The sequence below is a fragment of the Pseudochaenichthys georgianus genome, chromosome 17 (genome assembly GCF_902827115.2).
Source record: "Pseudochaenichthys georgianus chromosome 17, fPseGeo1.2, whole genome shotgun sequence".
NCBI classification, from domain to species: domain Eukaryota; kingdom Metazoa; phylum Chordata; class Actinopteri; order Perciformes; family Channichthyidae; genus Pseudochaenichthys; species Pseudochaenichthys georgianus.
The window spans coordinates 2668563-2685683 of record NC_047519.1 but is presented as its reverse complement, the minus strand read 5'-3'; the positions used below and the strand labels follow the sequence as shown (position 1 = coordinate 2685683).

Below are 17121 nucleotides of genomic sequence, written 5' to 3'. Positions count from 1 at the left end.
ACGCACGCCGCCGTGTGTAGGGGCCGTTACAGGTTGTGTATCCGAATCTCCCGCTAGTCCAAACAAAGTAGGAATAGCATCGTTCTTCAGTGTCCTACGCTGTACATATCCGGCTGAAAGGTTTGTGAAGTTTCGTGAAATGCTGGCAGAGGGTGTGGCGTCTGGGTATCCCCACGTCAGAGAACCCAGTAGGTAAACAATGGAAAATGAGAAATCTCCAACGAGGCGTTATGGGGCAGCATAGACTGTTACTTTTACTCGCTACAGGGTGTACTTTGAGGGTTTTGACTCAGCAGACCGTTTACATACAGAACAACCTTCATAACACAAGGGGACGGGTGATAACCGGAAAAGCATGACATGGGCCCTTTAATGAAAAAAAAACATTGTGTTTATGGACACATGGGAGATCTTTTTTGCGTGAAATGTTAAACAGCTTGTGTTTAAGCCACTATTTTATTTAACGCTCTCCTAGCTCCAATATTAAAACAATCCACCACGGAGAGACCAAGACATCAGTAACAAACAAAAAACAAACAAACAAACTGTATACAGAATTTCTAATATAAGTTCTGAGAACATGCTGCTGTGACAGGAAAGCATTTTAATGACAGGAAGTGAGTTCTCTACAGCCAGTCAGATCTCAGGGGTTGCGAGGCCTCCAGCCGTTAGAGCTGTGATTGGTCGGTGGTCCGCTGACTGTTGTCCAGCTCCAGGAAGTCATCCTGAGAGGAGAAGATGTCGGACAGCAGGTAGCATCTCTCCTGCTTCGCCTCCTGTTGAGCATCCTGTTGCCGCTTGCTCTTCCTCAGCTGCTCCTGCAGGAGAGGAGTCACCCTCAGGTGCAGGAAGTCTATGATCTCTGCAACAGAAAGTGACATCACAGGTGAGGAGGACATCATGATAGCTTAACTTAAATCAACTCAAACCGATTATGCAGTACTCTGTGATATATATTGCAGTTCTCTGTGATATATTGCAGTACTCTCTGATATACAGTGAAGGAAATAATTATTTGATCCCTTGCACATTTTGTATGTTTGCCCACTTACAAAGAAATGAACAGTCTGTAATTTTAATGGTAGGTTTATTTTTAACAGTGAGAGTAAGAATATCAAAAAGAAAATCCAGAAATTGACATTATATAAAAGATTCAAATGTATTTGCATTTAAGTGTAGGAAATAAGTATTGATCCCCTTTCAAATCATGTCCTAGTACTTGGTGGAGAAACCCTTGTTGGACACAGCGGTCAGACGCTTCTTGTAGTTGGTCTCCAGGTTTGTGCACATCTCAGGAAGGATGTTGGTCCACTCTTCTCTGAAGACTCTCTCCAAATCCTTCAGGTTTTGAGGCTGATGCCTGGCACCTGGAAGCTTCCGCTCCCTCCACAGACTTTCTATGGGATTACGGTCCGGAGACTGGCTAGGCCCCTCCCTCTCCTCAATGTGCTTCTTCTTTAGACACTCCTGTGTTGCCTTGGTCGTATGTTCAGGGTCATTGTCCTGCTGGAAGACCCCTCCATGACCCATGTTCAGTGTCCTGGCTGAGGGAAGGAGGCTATCGGACAAGATTTTACGGTTCATGGCCCCGTACATCCTGTCCTTGATGCAGGGAAGTCCTCCTGTCCCCTTAGCACAGAAACACCCCCAAAGCATAATGTTTCCACCTCCATGCTGACGGTGGGGATGGTGTTCTGGGGTTATAGTCAGCATTTCTCTTCCTCCAAACACGGCGTGTCGAGTTGATGCCAAAGATCTCGATGTTGGTCTCATCTGACCACATCACCTTCTCCCAAGCCTTCTCTGAATCATTCAGATGTTCATTGTCAAACTTCAGACGGGCCTTTCATCGGCCTTCTTGAGCGGAGGACCTTGCGGGCGCTGCAAGATTGTATCCATTATGGTGTAGTGTGTTACCAATAGTTTTCTTGGTGACTGTGGTCCCAGCTGCCTTGAGATTATTAACAAGTTCCTTCTGTGTAGTTCTAGATCTGTTATGCTACGCACGAAATTCTTTATTATTCCGCCGGGTTATTTTGCACCTCTTCTTCTCCCACATTCCACATCACAGAAACTCTGTTCAAACATCAAAACGTTCAGCTCGGTCGGGAATCGATGGCTATTACTTTTCTCATTCATAACTTTCATAATTCCAGAGATACATCCCATAATTCATCACATTTTTAACATGGAAGTCAATGGAGAACTCTTCAGACTTCAACAAATCTTCATGCGACTTCAACTGCTAACTGTTCCTTCATACCTTCACTCAGAAACCTCATTCCAACTTTAAAATGTTACACATCTTTCTGACATTATTCGTGTAAATCTGATTGATACTTTTAGAGATATTAAACATTGTTCAGACCTTGTTATAGAGGTTTTCTTCAGATTTTAACATTAACTAGAGTGCGTGATGTCACAGAGTGGAGGAAATCTTGAAACCCTACATTCCTGAGACATAATTTATCATGACAAATGTAGGAAAACATCTCGTAGCTTAAAAAATGACAAATAATTAAACAAAATGCCTCTTGAGGGCATGAAGTGACAAAAACGTTCAACATGTCTCCATTAAACCCCATTGCAATTTCAGGCTGATATTTCCTCACAGCAGCAGCCGCACACCTTTAGTTAAACTGCCAAAAAGGCCACATTATTAACCCCAAAGTACACAAAAATTACACTTCAGATACTCAACTTCCTTGACATGCTTCACGTTTTGAAATTTCACAGATATCTGTTACGGTTCTTCCACAAAACGTTCACATGTAAGAGGTTTATCTCTCATTCAGAACAATGGAAACCTGTGATCTCTGCACAGCTCGTTAGCTCAAATATAAACACCTGTGTAATGGAACACGATTATGTCATCACTCCAACTCACATGCTCAGAGCAGCAGACTTCAGATAGCAGACTTCAGATAGAGGTTAATGGTCCTGCCCTCAACAGCTCTATGTCAATTATGGGGTGTCATCATCATATGTAACCTCCTAATGCTATAACTCAGGGATCCTCAAAGTCCGGAATCCGGTCCGGATCCGGACCAAACCACAACTGTCTCTGGACTCTGAGCAAATTATACTTTTCATATGTATCATCTGTATTATCTGTGTTATCTGCGAGACATCGCCACAACGCAACGAGTCAAAATGATACGCTATGTCCATAGACTGCAAACAGCGCTCTGCATGTCCTGTTCCACTGTCTGTGTGTGTCTGTCAACGCATTGGTCCAATCACATTCAGCATCCCGTCAGCGTTTCCCCCCCCAAACAATCTGCGAATCAGAGGCACAGTAGGGCGGGTCTTCGCGGAATGCGCGTGGGAAAAATGTGTGTCTCGTCTCTTTCAACCTGTCTGAGTCAGAGCGAGAGTTAAAAAAATAAATAATTCAGAGCGAGAGTTAACAGCTCATCTAGTTCCATCTGTACTGTAGCTAGTAGCCTAGTTTCACCTACTGGGGTGGCAACTGACACCCTAAAAATAGGCTTTGCCACCCCAGCTGCCAGCTTTGTTTTTGAAAGAAAAGTTGTGGCTCATCGGACATTTATGAGAGAAAGTCTCTAATGTCCGAGTGCAAGTGAATGCAGCACAAGATGCACGTCATGTAACCCCTCCCCCAGTCCTGGCGCGAGCGTGGACATATGATTGGCGGTGATTTTATTTGAACGGGACAGCGCAAAACGAGAAGCATTCGGACCCAAGCACTGAAGGAATGAGGTATTTGCGGTCTACACTGACAGAGAAGAGACTGTCAGTGTGGCTGTACTCAGCATTGAATCAAAACGCACTGAAGCTGTTGATCTGAATCAGTCTGTGGCGTTTTGCTGAACAAAATGGTAATCGCCGCATTAATTTGTAATAGACATGTGAACTTGATGCTCTGCTCTCGGATGAGCATACAAAACTATTAAGATGATGACCTTACGTGTGTAAATAAAAAATGTTTTAAGTCCTGAGAAAGTCAAATAAGACTGTGTAAAACTACACTGCCCAGCCAAACAAAAGTAATCACTTTGATTGAACTAGGCCAGTAGGTAAGGACATTCCACTGGATAACAACTGAAGTATAAAAGAATGGATGACTGAAGTGATGAAGGCAAACAAAAAGAGGAAACAACAGGTAAAATCAAGCAAATCCCCTCTCAGATTCCACAGCAACCAGAAGAACATACATACTGGCTGGTGATTTGATTAATCAGCTTTGTGATGGAATAGAACATGCACAGTGCATTTCCTTAGCTGTGGATGAGTCCACTGACACCACTAACAATGCTCAGTTGCTGGTGTTTGTGAGTTTTTATGATGAGGCAAAGGGGGAGTTAGTTGAAGATGTGTTGGGCCTGACGAACCTCAGTGGACACACAAGGGGCAAGACATTTATAAAGCAATAATGGGAATGCTGAATGAAAGAGAGTGCTTTATTCATAACTGTGCAGCTCTTACACTGCGACTCTCACAATAACAATGAAAACTGCTGCATACAGAGACTTTTTGTTTTTGCAACCTCGTGTTAAGAATCTTGTTGCAATTGTTTAAAAGTTTGAATGACCGTAATAAACGGACCTTTGTCTTATTGAAACATTTATTTTGGACCTTTAAGATTTGTATTTGAGTACCCCTGCTATAACTCCTATGAAAATGTTCAAAACATGCTCAAACTTCACATGAGTGCTAACAGTCCAGCCGTGAACACATCTACGGGACAGTTTTGAGATTTCTTCAAATGCCGTTGCCATGGCAACACAATGCTCACCATAAAACACGGTTTTCTCATAACTTCAGTGAAAATGCTCCAAAAAGCCCAACACTTCACAGGTTTTGTAACGATGCAGCCATTAACCTGTTAAGCCCCAAGCCTGTGTTTCAGGTCTCAGGCTCGAAAATGACATTTCCAAAACAAATGACCATAACTACACTTCCAAAAAGGGGAACATTAATAATATTTTTTCTCAAAGTAATGATAAACCTGTGAGTTGAATGTAGAAAAGTCAAAATCAATATAGATGTTTTTTATTTTAAAGACAATTCAGGTTGAACATAGTAAAACAACGTGAATTATAGTGTCCTTCCAAAAAATATTTTTTACTAAAACCACCCTTGGATGATGGTAAGGTAGACTAAAAGCTTTAGGAATCCAAACTATAACATATAATAAGTACCCTGTATCAAGATTGATGCAAAACAAGTGACATTTCACCTTTTTAGAGAGGTTTAGGAAAAAAAACTGGGTGGAAATGGGCGTTTTTTTACGTTTCTCTGGAACCCATTGGTCGATTTTGATGATTGACATCTCTTTTGAACCATTAGAGCCAATAGAATCGAAGGGGAATTTCCACATACCATTCAGAAGTGGGGGCTATGCGCACGCAGTTTGCCCAAAGCGAAAGCTGACTTACGCTCTGAAATCTGAAAACTAGTTTTATTGCTGATGGATTATCAGAAATGTGACCCGCTCTATCGAAATCAGTCGGAAGTCGCAACGGCTAATTTCAGAATAAACGTGGATTTACGTAAAAAAGGGTTCGGGTGTTTTGTTTGATTTTGAACAAACAAAGTCTTGGCTTTCAGAATATGAAACTTTTATTTCCAAAATCACACGATAAATACATTTTTAAAGCTTGTAAAGGGACGAAGACAGGCACCTCTCACTCGCAATCTGTTCTTCCAGCAGCGCCGCCCCACCTCCCTCCGGATGAAATTATGAATGTAAGAGTATAGTAATCATAGATAACACGACAGGGTCCGTTACAGTTTGTTTTCATCTGATTTCAATTAAACAAAGTCTTGGCTTTCAGAATATTAAACTTGTTTCGGCAAATTCAGATGATAAATATAACTTTGAAGCTTTTAACGGCACAATTACAAGCGGAGAACGGAGTAACTGAACATCACAGCAGGCATAACAACAGCCGGTGTTTCTCGTGAGTGTTTTCCCCGGGAAAAAAAAACACAATACACACAAACGCAAAATTACACAAACACACACACACTCACTCGCGAGCTTCCCCTCCAAATGAAAATATCTTCCCTCTGTAGTATTTTGATCATTTGCTCCACTAATAATCAATCAGATCGATGGATTCCAGAGAAGAGGAAACTTTAAAGGCCTTTTTCTCAAAATGAGGACTCTGTGACAGTCATTATATAATGTGACATATTTCGCTTTGGAGTACAAAAACAATCCTGATATCATTAGAAAGCTAGGAATCTCCTCTTTCCAACAGTGTATACAACTCAAAATGTGTCTTCGGGTCAACGCGACTGATTTCGATGGAGCAGGTCACAAATCATTTAAAAGTGACACAGACACATTGGATTAACCTATTTGGGGCGGTGGTGGCGAAGTCGATAGGGGCTTGGCTTGGCAACTGGAAGGTCACCAGTTCAAGTCCCGGCCAAGTGCTACCGAGGTGTCCCTGAGCAAGGCACCGTTCCCCACACTGCTCCCCGGGCGCTGTTCAAAATGGCAGCCCACTGCTCCTAACACTAGGATGGGTCAAATGCAGAGAAACAATTTCCCCACGGGGATTAATAAAGTATATCCAATCCAATCCAACCTATGGATTAACCTTCAGCAGCGTTTTTATCGTTTTAATGCCATTGAAGACAACTTTTGATCAGACAACAACAACGGTTAGACATATTGCTGTGTTTGCTACCTAATGCCACGTGTTGTGATGTCTGTTTTTGTTTCTCATTTCGCGAGTTCTGATCATGGAGTGATGATATAGATACCCATCGCTTCTGTGTATTCTCACGATGCTAATGTTGGATGTGCAATTTCGATAAGTAATAAGGGTGTTATACTGTGAGTTCTGTGCTGTCATATCATCAGTTAGCTGAGTTTCTTCCCGTTACATGGATATGAAACATTCATAGTTTATTAAATGTTAAGAAGCCCTCAGACGCTGTTTCCTGCAGATGATGCGCAAACTTCCGGTTTGGGACAGCATGGAGTACAAGCAACGTTCAGGCACTCCTGCTAACTTTTAATCTTCTCACCCCTTAACCTCTCATTTGCCCTACTAAATTGCTTCAAGTCATATATTATCCCTTTATATACTAATATTTACTCCCAAATGGCTTCAAAGACCGGTAACCACGGGAAAAAGGACGTCTCGGGGGCGACAGCTAGCTTAACGGTTGAAGCTATCTCTTTGCTAATGGACCAGCATCGGGAGGCGCTAGCAGCAGACTATAAAACCTCTTTTAGCACACTTGAAACTACATTTGACCAGGTCTGGTCTGCAGTCGATGATCACGGACAGCGTCTATCCTCTCTGGAGCTCATTTCTGATTACCTGAGTCAGCGTATTAACAAGTTGGAAGATGTCTGTTCCAGCCTGCGGGATAACAACTCCAAGCTCACTGCTAAAGTCAACGAGCTGGAAGCTCTTAGCAGATGACAAAACGTACGCATCATCGGTCTATGCTCACACCAGAGACCCAAATGTATACAAAAAGCGGGTGGAGTTACAAATTGAATTTGATCTCTTTTCGACACATCCAATTAAACGCCACAACTTGTAAAGAACAAAAGTTGGTTTTATGCTCATGGGGAAAAATCTGGTGAGCTGCTGGCTAATCAGTTGAGAAAATACAAGGTTTCTTAAACAACTTAAGCATCCCCAAAATCTCTACTGAACATAGCGTATGACTGGAGGAGCCTATTTCGCAAGCTGAAATAGCTATAGCTATCTCCTCCCTACAGTCTGGAAAATATCCAGGACCCGACGGGTTCCCTGCAGAGTTCTTCAAAACGTTCTCTTCACTGATTTCTCCTTAAATCAGTTTAGTTCTGTCAGAATCTTTCAAACAAGGCAAAGTTCCCTCATCATTTTATGAAGCAACCATCACTCTTATTACAAAGAAAGGTAAAGTCCTGATTGAATGTTCCTCCTATAGGCCTATCTCTTTATTAAACGTTGATGCCAAAATTCTGGCCCGAAGATTGGAGAACATCTTGCCAACAATTGTCTCAGATGACCAAACTGTTTTTGTCAAAAACCGCCAATCATATTTCAATACATGTCGTTTATTCTGTACTCTCCCTCTGATACAATTCCTGAGTGTGTTATTTCCTTGGATGCTGAAAAGGCGTTGGATAATTTTCCCTAGGGCCTCGGTCCTCACAAACTCAATACAATCAAAGACTTTCAACCTCCAACTAGGCACTAGGTCAAGGTTGCCCCTTAAGCCTGTTACTTTTTGATCTGGTTATGGAGCCACTGGCAATCGCACTTTGCAGTAGCCAAGATATTTCTGGGATTTGGAGGAGTGGGGTTGAGCATAGAGTGTCCCTTTATGTGGATGATCTCTTACTCACTGATCTCATATCGGACCCAGCTACATCTTTGAACAAAGCCCATTTTCCAAAATCTAAAAGGAGTGGAGGCATGTCACTGCCTAATTTTCATTTTTTTACTATTGGGCAGCCAACATACGTTGTATTACGTTTTGGTCTCATTTTCACAATCAGGCCGATTGTCCGTCCTGGGTGGCTATGGAGTTGAGTTTCTTCGAAGGACTTTCCATCTTAGCCCTGCTCGGATTTTCACTCCCTCTCTCTCCCAAAAACGTGGGTTGTAATCCGGTTGCTAGATACACATTGAGGGTGTGGGCTCAGTTCAGAAAACACTTCAGCTTTCATGGTTTGTCTCTCTTGAGCCCAATTCTATCCAACCACCTTTTTCAACTGTCTGCATCTGACTCTGTGTTTCGGGAATGGCAGAGAGGGGGTATCACATGTTTTAAGGCTCTTTTTATTAACAACAGCTTTGCTTCATTTGAGCAGCTTTCTGAAAGGTTTAGCCTTCCGAACACTAATTTCTTCAGATATCTGCAAATCAGGCATTTCCTCCATTCTAAGATCTCAAGCTTCCCAGAAGCACCCGAGTCGAACATCGCCGAGATGCTTCTTAATTTGCATCCAAGTGGTCTTATTTCAGTTATCTATGACAAGCTGACCGGTATAAGAAATGCTCCCCTGAGGACGTATGGGTTTCAATCTTCAAACTGGTTGATTCCACATCCATCTGTGCCCATCACTGTTTGCTACAGTTTAAAGTTTTGCACAGGGCTCATATGTCTAAAGCTAAATTGTCCCGGATCTACCCAGATGTAAGCACCTACTGTGAAAGGTGTAAAATAAATGAGGCCACCCTGGCACACATGTTTTGGACATGTTCTAGCCTAGAGAAATATTGGAAGGACATTTGCAATACTTTATCTGTTATCCTTGATCAAAAGCTGGACCCTCACCCTCTAGTTGCACTCTTTGGCACCACTGGAGAAGATGATACACTCAGTCCTCTGATATATACTGCAGTACTTGTGATATACACAGAACAAAAATATAAACACAACTCTGTTGTTTTTGCTCCCATTTTTCTTGAGCTGAAATCAAAGACCTAAGACTTTTTCTATGTACACAAAAGGCCTATTTCTCTCAATTACTGTTCACAAATGTATTGTCTGTATTAGTGAGTACTTCTCCTTTGCCGAGATAATCCATCCACCTCACAGGTGTGGCATATCAACATGCTGATCAGACAGCATGATTATTACACAGCTGTGCCTTAGGCTGCTCACAGTAAAAGGCCACTCTAAAATGTTACTTTTATCACACAGCACAACACCACAGATGCTGCAAGTTTTGAGTGAGCGAGCTATTTGCTGACGACAGGAATATCCACCCGAGCTGTTGCCAGTGAATTGAATGTTAATTTCTCTACCATCAGCCGTCTCCAAAGGCGTTTCAGAGAATTTGGCAGTACATCCAACTGGTCTCACAACCACAGACCACATGTAACCACATCAGGGGAGCCCATCTGCATGCTATTGTCATCTCCGGGGTCTTGACCTGACTGCAGTTCGTTATGGTAACTGACTTGAGTGGGCAAATGCTTACCTTCGTTGGCGTCTGGAACTTTGGAGAGGTGTTCTCTTCTCTGTGAATCCCGGTATTCACTGTACAGGCAAGATGGCAGACGTGTGGGTGAACGGTTTGCTGATGTCAACATTGTGAATGGAGTGGCCCATGGTGGTGGTGGGGTTATGGTATGGGCAGGCGTATGTTATGGACGATGAACACAGGTGCATTTTATTGATGGCATTGTGAATGCACAGAGATACCGTGACGAGATCCTGAGGCCCATTGTTGTGCCATTCATCCACGACCATCACCTCATGTTGCAGCATGATAATGCACGGCCCCATGTTGCAAGGATCTGTACACAATTCCTGGAGGCTGAAAACATCCCAGTTCTTGCATGGCCAGCATACTCACCGGACATGTCACCAATTGAGCATGTTTGGGATGCTCTGGATCGGCGTATACGACAACGTGTTCCAGTTCCTGCCAATATCCAGCAACGTCGCACAGCCATTGAAGAGGAGTGTAAAACCCATTAGGCCTGACATGGTCATATGGTCGGAGGAGGAAGATCATCATTATTGAGCTGACAGCCCCTTGGAAATACAGGTGCGAAGAGGCCTCGGAAAGGAGGGTTAAGCCAATAAGTACCAGGACCTGGTCCATCAATGCAGGGATAAAGGGTAGCAGACCTGGCTATATCAAGTTGAATTTGGCTGCAGGGGCTTCCCGGTGAAATCTGTGTGAAAGATGCTCACAGCTCTGGGACTAGCAGGAAGGGAGCTAAATACAGTTGCTCGTAGGTTCGGGGAGGCAGCGCAAAGAGCCTCTTGTTAGCTCTGGAACAGACGGGAGGAGTTGTGCTGGAAGCCAGAGGAGGATGGGCAGTGGGACATGGTGATTCAGGGTGGAAACGCCACCTGACAACATCCTCTCTTTGCCGAAAGCCATAGTTATAAGTATATGACTGAAGGTGTTAGCAGTAGATGTATCTAACAGTGATATATACTGCGGTACTCAGCAGTATTAGTGTAGTAATCAGCAGTATTACTGTAGTTCTCCCTAGTATATATTAGTAGTATTACTGTAGTACTCAGGTGTATAGCAGTACCTCCGTAGAACAGGCCGCTCCAGTGAGGAACTCTGGAAACCTTCAGTCTGTGGAAACTTTTCTGAACACACACAGGAGTCACGTTCCTGAAACACACACACACAGTAAGGAGAGACCTTGTTACCATGGTTACCACCTGGTCACCTTGGTTACCAGCTCTGTATGAGTGGGTGACAGTTTGAAATTATGACCTCACCCGACAGTATGAGCGACCTCATCCCAGTCGACATCGGCCACGTCCTCCACACACATGTTGTACAGCCTGAGACACACAACATATTAGAATTTAAATAATGATTTTTTTCTATTATTATTACAATTATTTATCTTTTAAATTAAAAATATCATTATTATTAAAATGATCATTAGTGCTGATCAAACCCAGAATCTGTTTGAAAATAATAGATAAATAATAAATAATAATTACAGGTCGACAGTGATTAGGTGTTTTATTTTGAAAGGGACTCACGTGTTAATGAGGACGATTTTAGCCTCCAGTCCTTCAGGTCCTCTGTTGAATGTGCTCACACCTGAGGCCAGCTTACACTTCAGCAGAGAGAACCTGCAACACAGCAGCACTGTTATTGATGTTATTATTAGGGTCTGAGACCAGAGGTCGGCGAAGACCCTATTGTAATCACTCGTGCAGCTAGTCCGTGCGAGCCCTGTCACGTGACTGCAACTCGCATGCTTGTTATCCGTAGGATCAATTTAATTGCTTATTGATATTGGTCCGATTATTAGGGTCTGAGACCAGAGGTCAGCGAAGACCCTATTGCAGGGGTCACCAACCTTTTTTAGGACTTTCAAAAAATAAAACAAGTCAGGGGCAACTTTTACTCCTCTTTTTTTGTTTTTTGCAGGGTATATATTTTGCACATTTTAACATTATTATATTTCAACCTTTAACCTTTGTGTGCGGTTTGGGTCTGTGGGACTCAGTGTTAACTAAAATAAAATGTGTGCAATTTAATTATTTTAACCTGCTTTATTTGGGGGTGGACCTCACATCCTCTAGGGGGGTCCGGGGGCAAACAACCCTGGGAAGATTTTTTTCTTATGTTACCTAGTCCATCTATCCATCTTCTCCCGCTTATCCGTGGCCGGGTCGCGGGGGTAGCAGTTCCAGCAGAGAGCCCCAAACTTTCTTTTCCCTGGCGACATCAACCAGCTCTGACTGGGGGATCCCAAGGCGCTCCCAGGCCAGCGAAGAGATATAATCCCTCCACCTGGTCCTAGGTCTACCCCTTGGTCTCTTCCCAGCTGGACGTGCCTGGAACACCTCCCTAGGGAGGCGCCCAGGTGGCATCCTAACTAGGTGCCCGAACCACCTCAACTGGCTTCTTTCGACTCGAAGGAGGAGCGGCTCAACTCCGAGTCCCTCCCTGATGACCGAACTTCTCACCTTATCTCTAAGGGAGACACCAGCCACCCGGCGGAGGAAACCCATCTCGGCCGCTTGTATCCGCAATCTCGTTCTTTCGGTCATGACCCATCCTTCATGACCATAGGTGAGGGTAGGAACGAAAATGGCCCGGTAGACAGAGAGCTTTGCCTTCTGGCTCAGCTCCCTTTTCGTCACAACGGTGTGGTAAAGCGACTGCAGTACCGCTCCCGCTGCTCCGATTCTCCGGCCCATCTCACGCTCCATTGTTCCCTCACTTGAGAACAAGACCCCGAGATACTTGAACTCCTTCACTTGGGGTAAGGACTCATTCCCTACTTGGAGTGGACAGTCCATCGGTTTCCTGCTGAGAACCATGGCCTCAGATTTGGAGGTGCTGATCCTCATCCCAGCCGCTTCACACTCGGTTGAGAACCGATCCAGTGAGTGCTGAAGGTCGCAGACCGATGAAGCCATCAGAACCACATCATCTGCAAAAAGCAGTGATGCAATCCTTAGTGCACCAAACTGCAGACCCCCTCCCCCACGACTACGCCTCGAAATCCGATCCATGTATATTACAAACAGGATTGGTGACAAAGCGCAGCCCTGGCGGAGGCCAACCCTCACCGGAAATGGGTCTGACTTACTGCCGAGGACCCGGGCACAGCTCTCGCTTTGGGAGTACAGAGATTGGATGGCCCTGAGTAGAGACCCCCTCACCCCATACTCCCGCAGCACCTCCCACAGTAACTCCCTGGGAACTCGGTCATACGCCTTCTCCAAGTCTACAAAACACATGTAGACCGGATAAGCGTACTCCCAGGCCCCCTCCAGGATCCTTGCGAGAGTAAAAAGTTGATCTGTCGTTCCACGACCAGGACGGAATCCGCATTGTTCCTCCTCAATCTGAGGTTCGACAATCGGCCTGACCCTCCTTTCGAGTACCTTGGAGTAAACTTTCCCGGGGAGGCTGAGTAGTGTGATGCCTCTGTAATTGGCACAAACCCTCTGATCCCCCTTTTTAAAAAGGGGAACCACCACCCCGGTCTGCCACTCCTTCGGTACTGTTTCCGACTTCCACGCAACGTTGATGAGACGTGTCAACCATGACAGTCCCTCAACACCCAGAGCCTTCAGCATTTCCGGGCGGATCTCATCCACCCCCGGGGCTTTGCCACTGTGGAGTTGTTTGACGACCTCAGTGACCTCCCCCCGGGAGATTGGTGTTGATCCCCCCTCATACTCCAGCTCTGCCTCTAACATAGAGGGTGGAGTTGTCGGGTTCAGGAGTTCCTCAAAGTGTTCCTTCCAACGCCCTAACACTCCATCAGTTGAGGTCAACAACGTCCCATCCTTACTGTACACAGCTTGGATGGTTCCCTGCTTCCCCCTCCTGAGGTGTCGGACAGTTTTCCAGAACAACTTTGGTGCCGCCCGAAAGTCCTTCTCCATGTCTTCTCCGAACTTCTCCCACACCCGCTGCTTTGCCTCGGCCACGGATGAGGCTGCGGCCCTTCGGGCCTGTCGGTACCTTGCAACTGCCTCGGGAGTCCCCCGGGATAACAAATCCCTGAAGGCCTCCTTCTTCAGTCGGACGGCTTCCCTGACCACCGGTGTCCACCAGGAGGTTCGAGGGTTACCGCCCCTTGAGGCACCTAGGACCTTGAGACCACAGCTCCCCGCCGCGGCTTCGGCAATAGAGGCTTTGAACACCGACCACTCTGGTTCAATGTCCCCAACCTCCACAGGAATGCCCGAAAAGCTCCGCCGGAGGTGCGAGTTGAAGGCCTCCTGAACTTGGGCCTCCTCCAGATGTTCCCAGTTCACCCGAACTACACGTTTGGACTTACCAGGTCTATCCAGAGGCTTCCCCCGCCACTCGACCCAACTCACCACCAGATGGTGATCAGTTGACAGCTCCGCCCCTCTCTTTACCCAAGTGTCCAAAACATACGGCCTCAGGTCCGATGATACGATAACGAAATCGATCATGGACCTTCTGCCTAGGGTGCTCTGGTACCACGTACACTTATGAGCATCCTTATGTTCGAACATGGTGTTTGTTATGGCCAATCCATGACTAGCACAGAAGTCCAGTAACAAACCACCACTCCGGTTCAGATCAGGGGGGCCGTTCCTCCCAATCACGCCCCTCCAAGTGTCTCCATCATTGCCCACATGTGCCCCTTCAGGAGCCCCATACAGGACTCTTTCCAGGGTCTCCAAGAAGGCCGAATACTCTGAACTGCTGTTGGGTGCATAAGCACACACAACAGTCAGAGTTTTCCCCCCCATAACCCGCAGGCGTAGGGAGGCGACCCTCTCGTCCACTGGGGTAAACTCCAACAACGAAGCACCTAACCGGGGACTTGTGAGTATCCCCACACCCGCCCGGCGCCTCACACCTTGAGCAACTCCGGAGAAGAATAGACTCCAACCCCTATCCAGAAGTAAGGTTCCAGAGCCGACGCTGTGCGTAGAGGTGAGCCCAACCAGATCCAACTGGTACCGCTCCACCTCCCGCACAAGCTCCGGCTCTTTCCCCCCCAGAGAGGTGACGTTCCACGTCCCCAAAGCCACCTAGTTAGCATTCTTATTTCTATTTATGCATATTTTACTAATCATTCCCCTTTTAAACTGTTTTTACTGTCGTATAGTACACATTGGAATGATTTTTTACTTTACCTATATTAAATAGATAAAGGTGTGCTCTCCCTAGCTCTCTCGCTCACAGAGGCTGTGTGCTCCTCCGTGGCAATGACGGCGTGCGTTAAAAAATAATAATAAACATATTTGTAAAGTGGGGGGACACAAACGGGATTTGTCCCCCCTGTCCCCAGTGGAAATTACGCCAGTGGAAATTACACCATGCGTGTGTGCGTCAAGTGAAATAAATATATATGCAAGTTGCAACACACACAGAGTAAAACTCTGCCCCTCATGTGTTGTATAGGCTGGCACGATTAGGCTGTTCAATGGGGCTGATGTGTTATGTTAAATCTGCCAGAAGGAAAATCACGGTTAGAGATGTCCCGATCCGATCACGTGATCGGGGATCGGAGCCGATCACGTGATTTTCAAAAAATCGGGGATCGGGAGAAAAAAATCGGGGATCGGGATTTTTTTTTTTTTAATGTTACAAAACAAAAATGACCATGTTCACGTCTTAAAGTCATCCTGAGGACTTAGTTTTGGTTTAAAATGACACAACATCATGTATGTGTTGCTTCCTTTGGGCTTGTTTTCAGACCTGGTTGCTTATTTCTCTCAAATCTGGCAACAGAGTGGGCGCAGTGTCTAATAGTAGCAGTAAGCTAACGAGAGGCTACGTTCAGCTGGTGACTCGGGAGTCGGGACAGAGAAAATGTCAGGAGTTTGGAAGTATTATAAAATTGAAAGCGAAGGCAGTGTAACAGCCAGATGCAATGTTTGCAAGGCAGAGGTTCCGCGTGGTGGAAAGAACAAAGCTACGTTCAACACGACCAATCTAATACGCTACCTGAGAAACAAACACCAACAACAACACGGCGAGTACACAGCGGCCACTCAGGTAACGGCACTGAAACAACCGACACTTTCAGAGACTTTTAAAAGGAAAGAGAAACTGCCCCAGAACTGTAAAAAGGCCAACACAATAACAGCCAAGATAGCTGAATTCATCGCGTTGGATGACCAGCCGTTATCTGTTACCTTTTTTTTCTCTTAATGCATTGCATAAAGATCGGATCGGCAAAAATCGGTATCGGCAGATTGTCAAAATCAAATGATTGGAATCGGATCGGGAGCAAAAAAAGGTGATCGGGACATCCCTAATCACGGTCACACTCCTTATGAAGCGGTGAGCTGCCGCTCCACAGCTTTTCTTCCCGACTGCAACGCTGGTCCAGCAAATCAAGCAGGAATGTGACTGGTCGATATGCATTGTGGGGGTGGGGGGAGGAGGGGTGTTAGATAGATATAGAGTTGTAGTACTCAGATCCACTGGTAGAGGAGGTGGCACTGGTCTCCTGCTCTCTCCCAAATGGACCTTTTACCTCTTCAAGCTACCTAACTCAGGGACGGGTGGTGCAGTGGTCTGTGCATCATATCATGATCAAGGGGTGCTGGGGAACTCCAGTTCGAAACCCGCTCCTGCCGCCACTGGCCGTTGTGTCCTTGGACACTTCACCCGGATTTGCTCCTATGGGTAATGTCCACAGTACATGTATAATATCAATGTGTACTTGTAAAAGCGCCTCGATGACCTCGAGGCGTGAAGATGGACGGTGTGGCGCAGTGTGCTGTGCAATGATCATCAGATCTTGATCTGGTAGAGGAGGTGAAACCCGCCGCTGCTGCGTCTGTAAAGCCGTTGTGTCCTTGGGTATTGTGGGTATTGTCCACAGTGACCATTGCATGTATAAAAAATATGTGTAATGTGTATCTGTAAAGCGCTTTGAGCACTGGAAAAGCGCTATAATAAATGCAAGGAATTATTAATTATTAACTTCACTCCTTTCACCTTTGAATTCCATGGCGTAACCCACCCTATACAATTAACCATTGTTGTTCTCTACCGTCCACCAGGCGCCTTGGGGGACTTCTTGGAGGAATTAGATCATCTCCTCTCACACATCCCTGAAACTGGCCCTCCCGCTGTACTTCTAAGACTTCAACCTCCAGACGGGGAAGATAGACGAACTAACATCTCTGTTAACCGCCTTTGCTTTCTCACTGTCTCCGTCCCCACCAACTCATAAAGCT

The 17121-nt window shown here is 45.4% G+C and overlaps 1 protein-coding gene across 1 annotated transcript in view; it reads right to left on the bottom strand.

The window, feature by feature from the left end:
* Positions 1–350: 350 nt before the first annotated feature.
* Positions 351–17121, bottom strand: part of LOC117462360 (transcription termination factor 1-like) — a 32031-nt gene continuing 15260 nt past the window's right edge. Inside the window, exons 8-11 of the mRNA XM_034104559.1 lie at positions 11461–11553; positions 11188–11253; positions 10992–11077; positions 351–862 (exon numbers count right to left, since the gene is read on the bottom strand). Of these exons, the coding sequence (XP_033960450.1) occupies positions 669–862; positions 10992–11077; positions 11188–11253; positions 11461–11553 (439 nt within the window). The 3' untranslated portion in view covers positions 351–668. The remainder of the gene's footprint in view (positions 863–10991; positions 11078–11187; positions 11254–11460; positions 11554–17121) is intronic.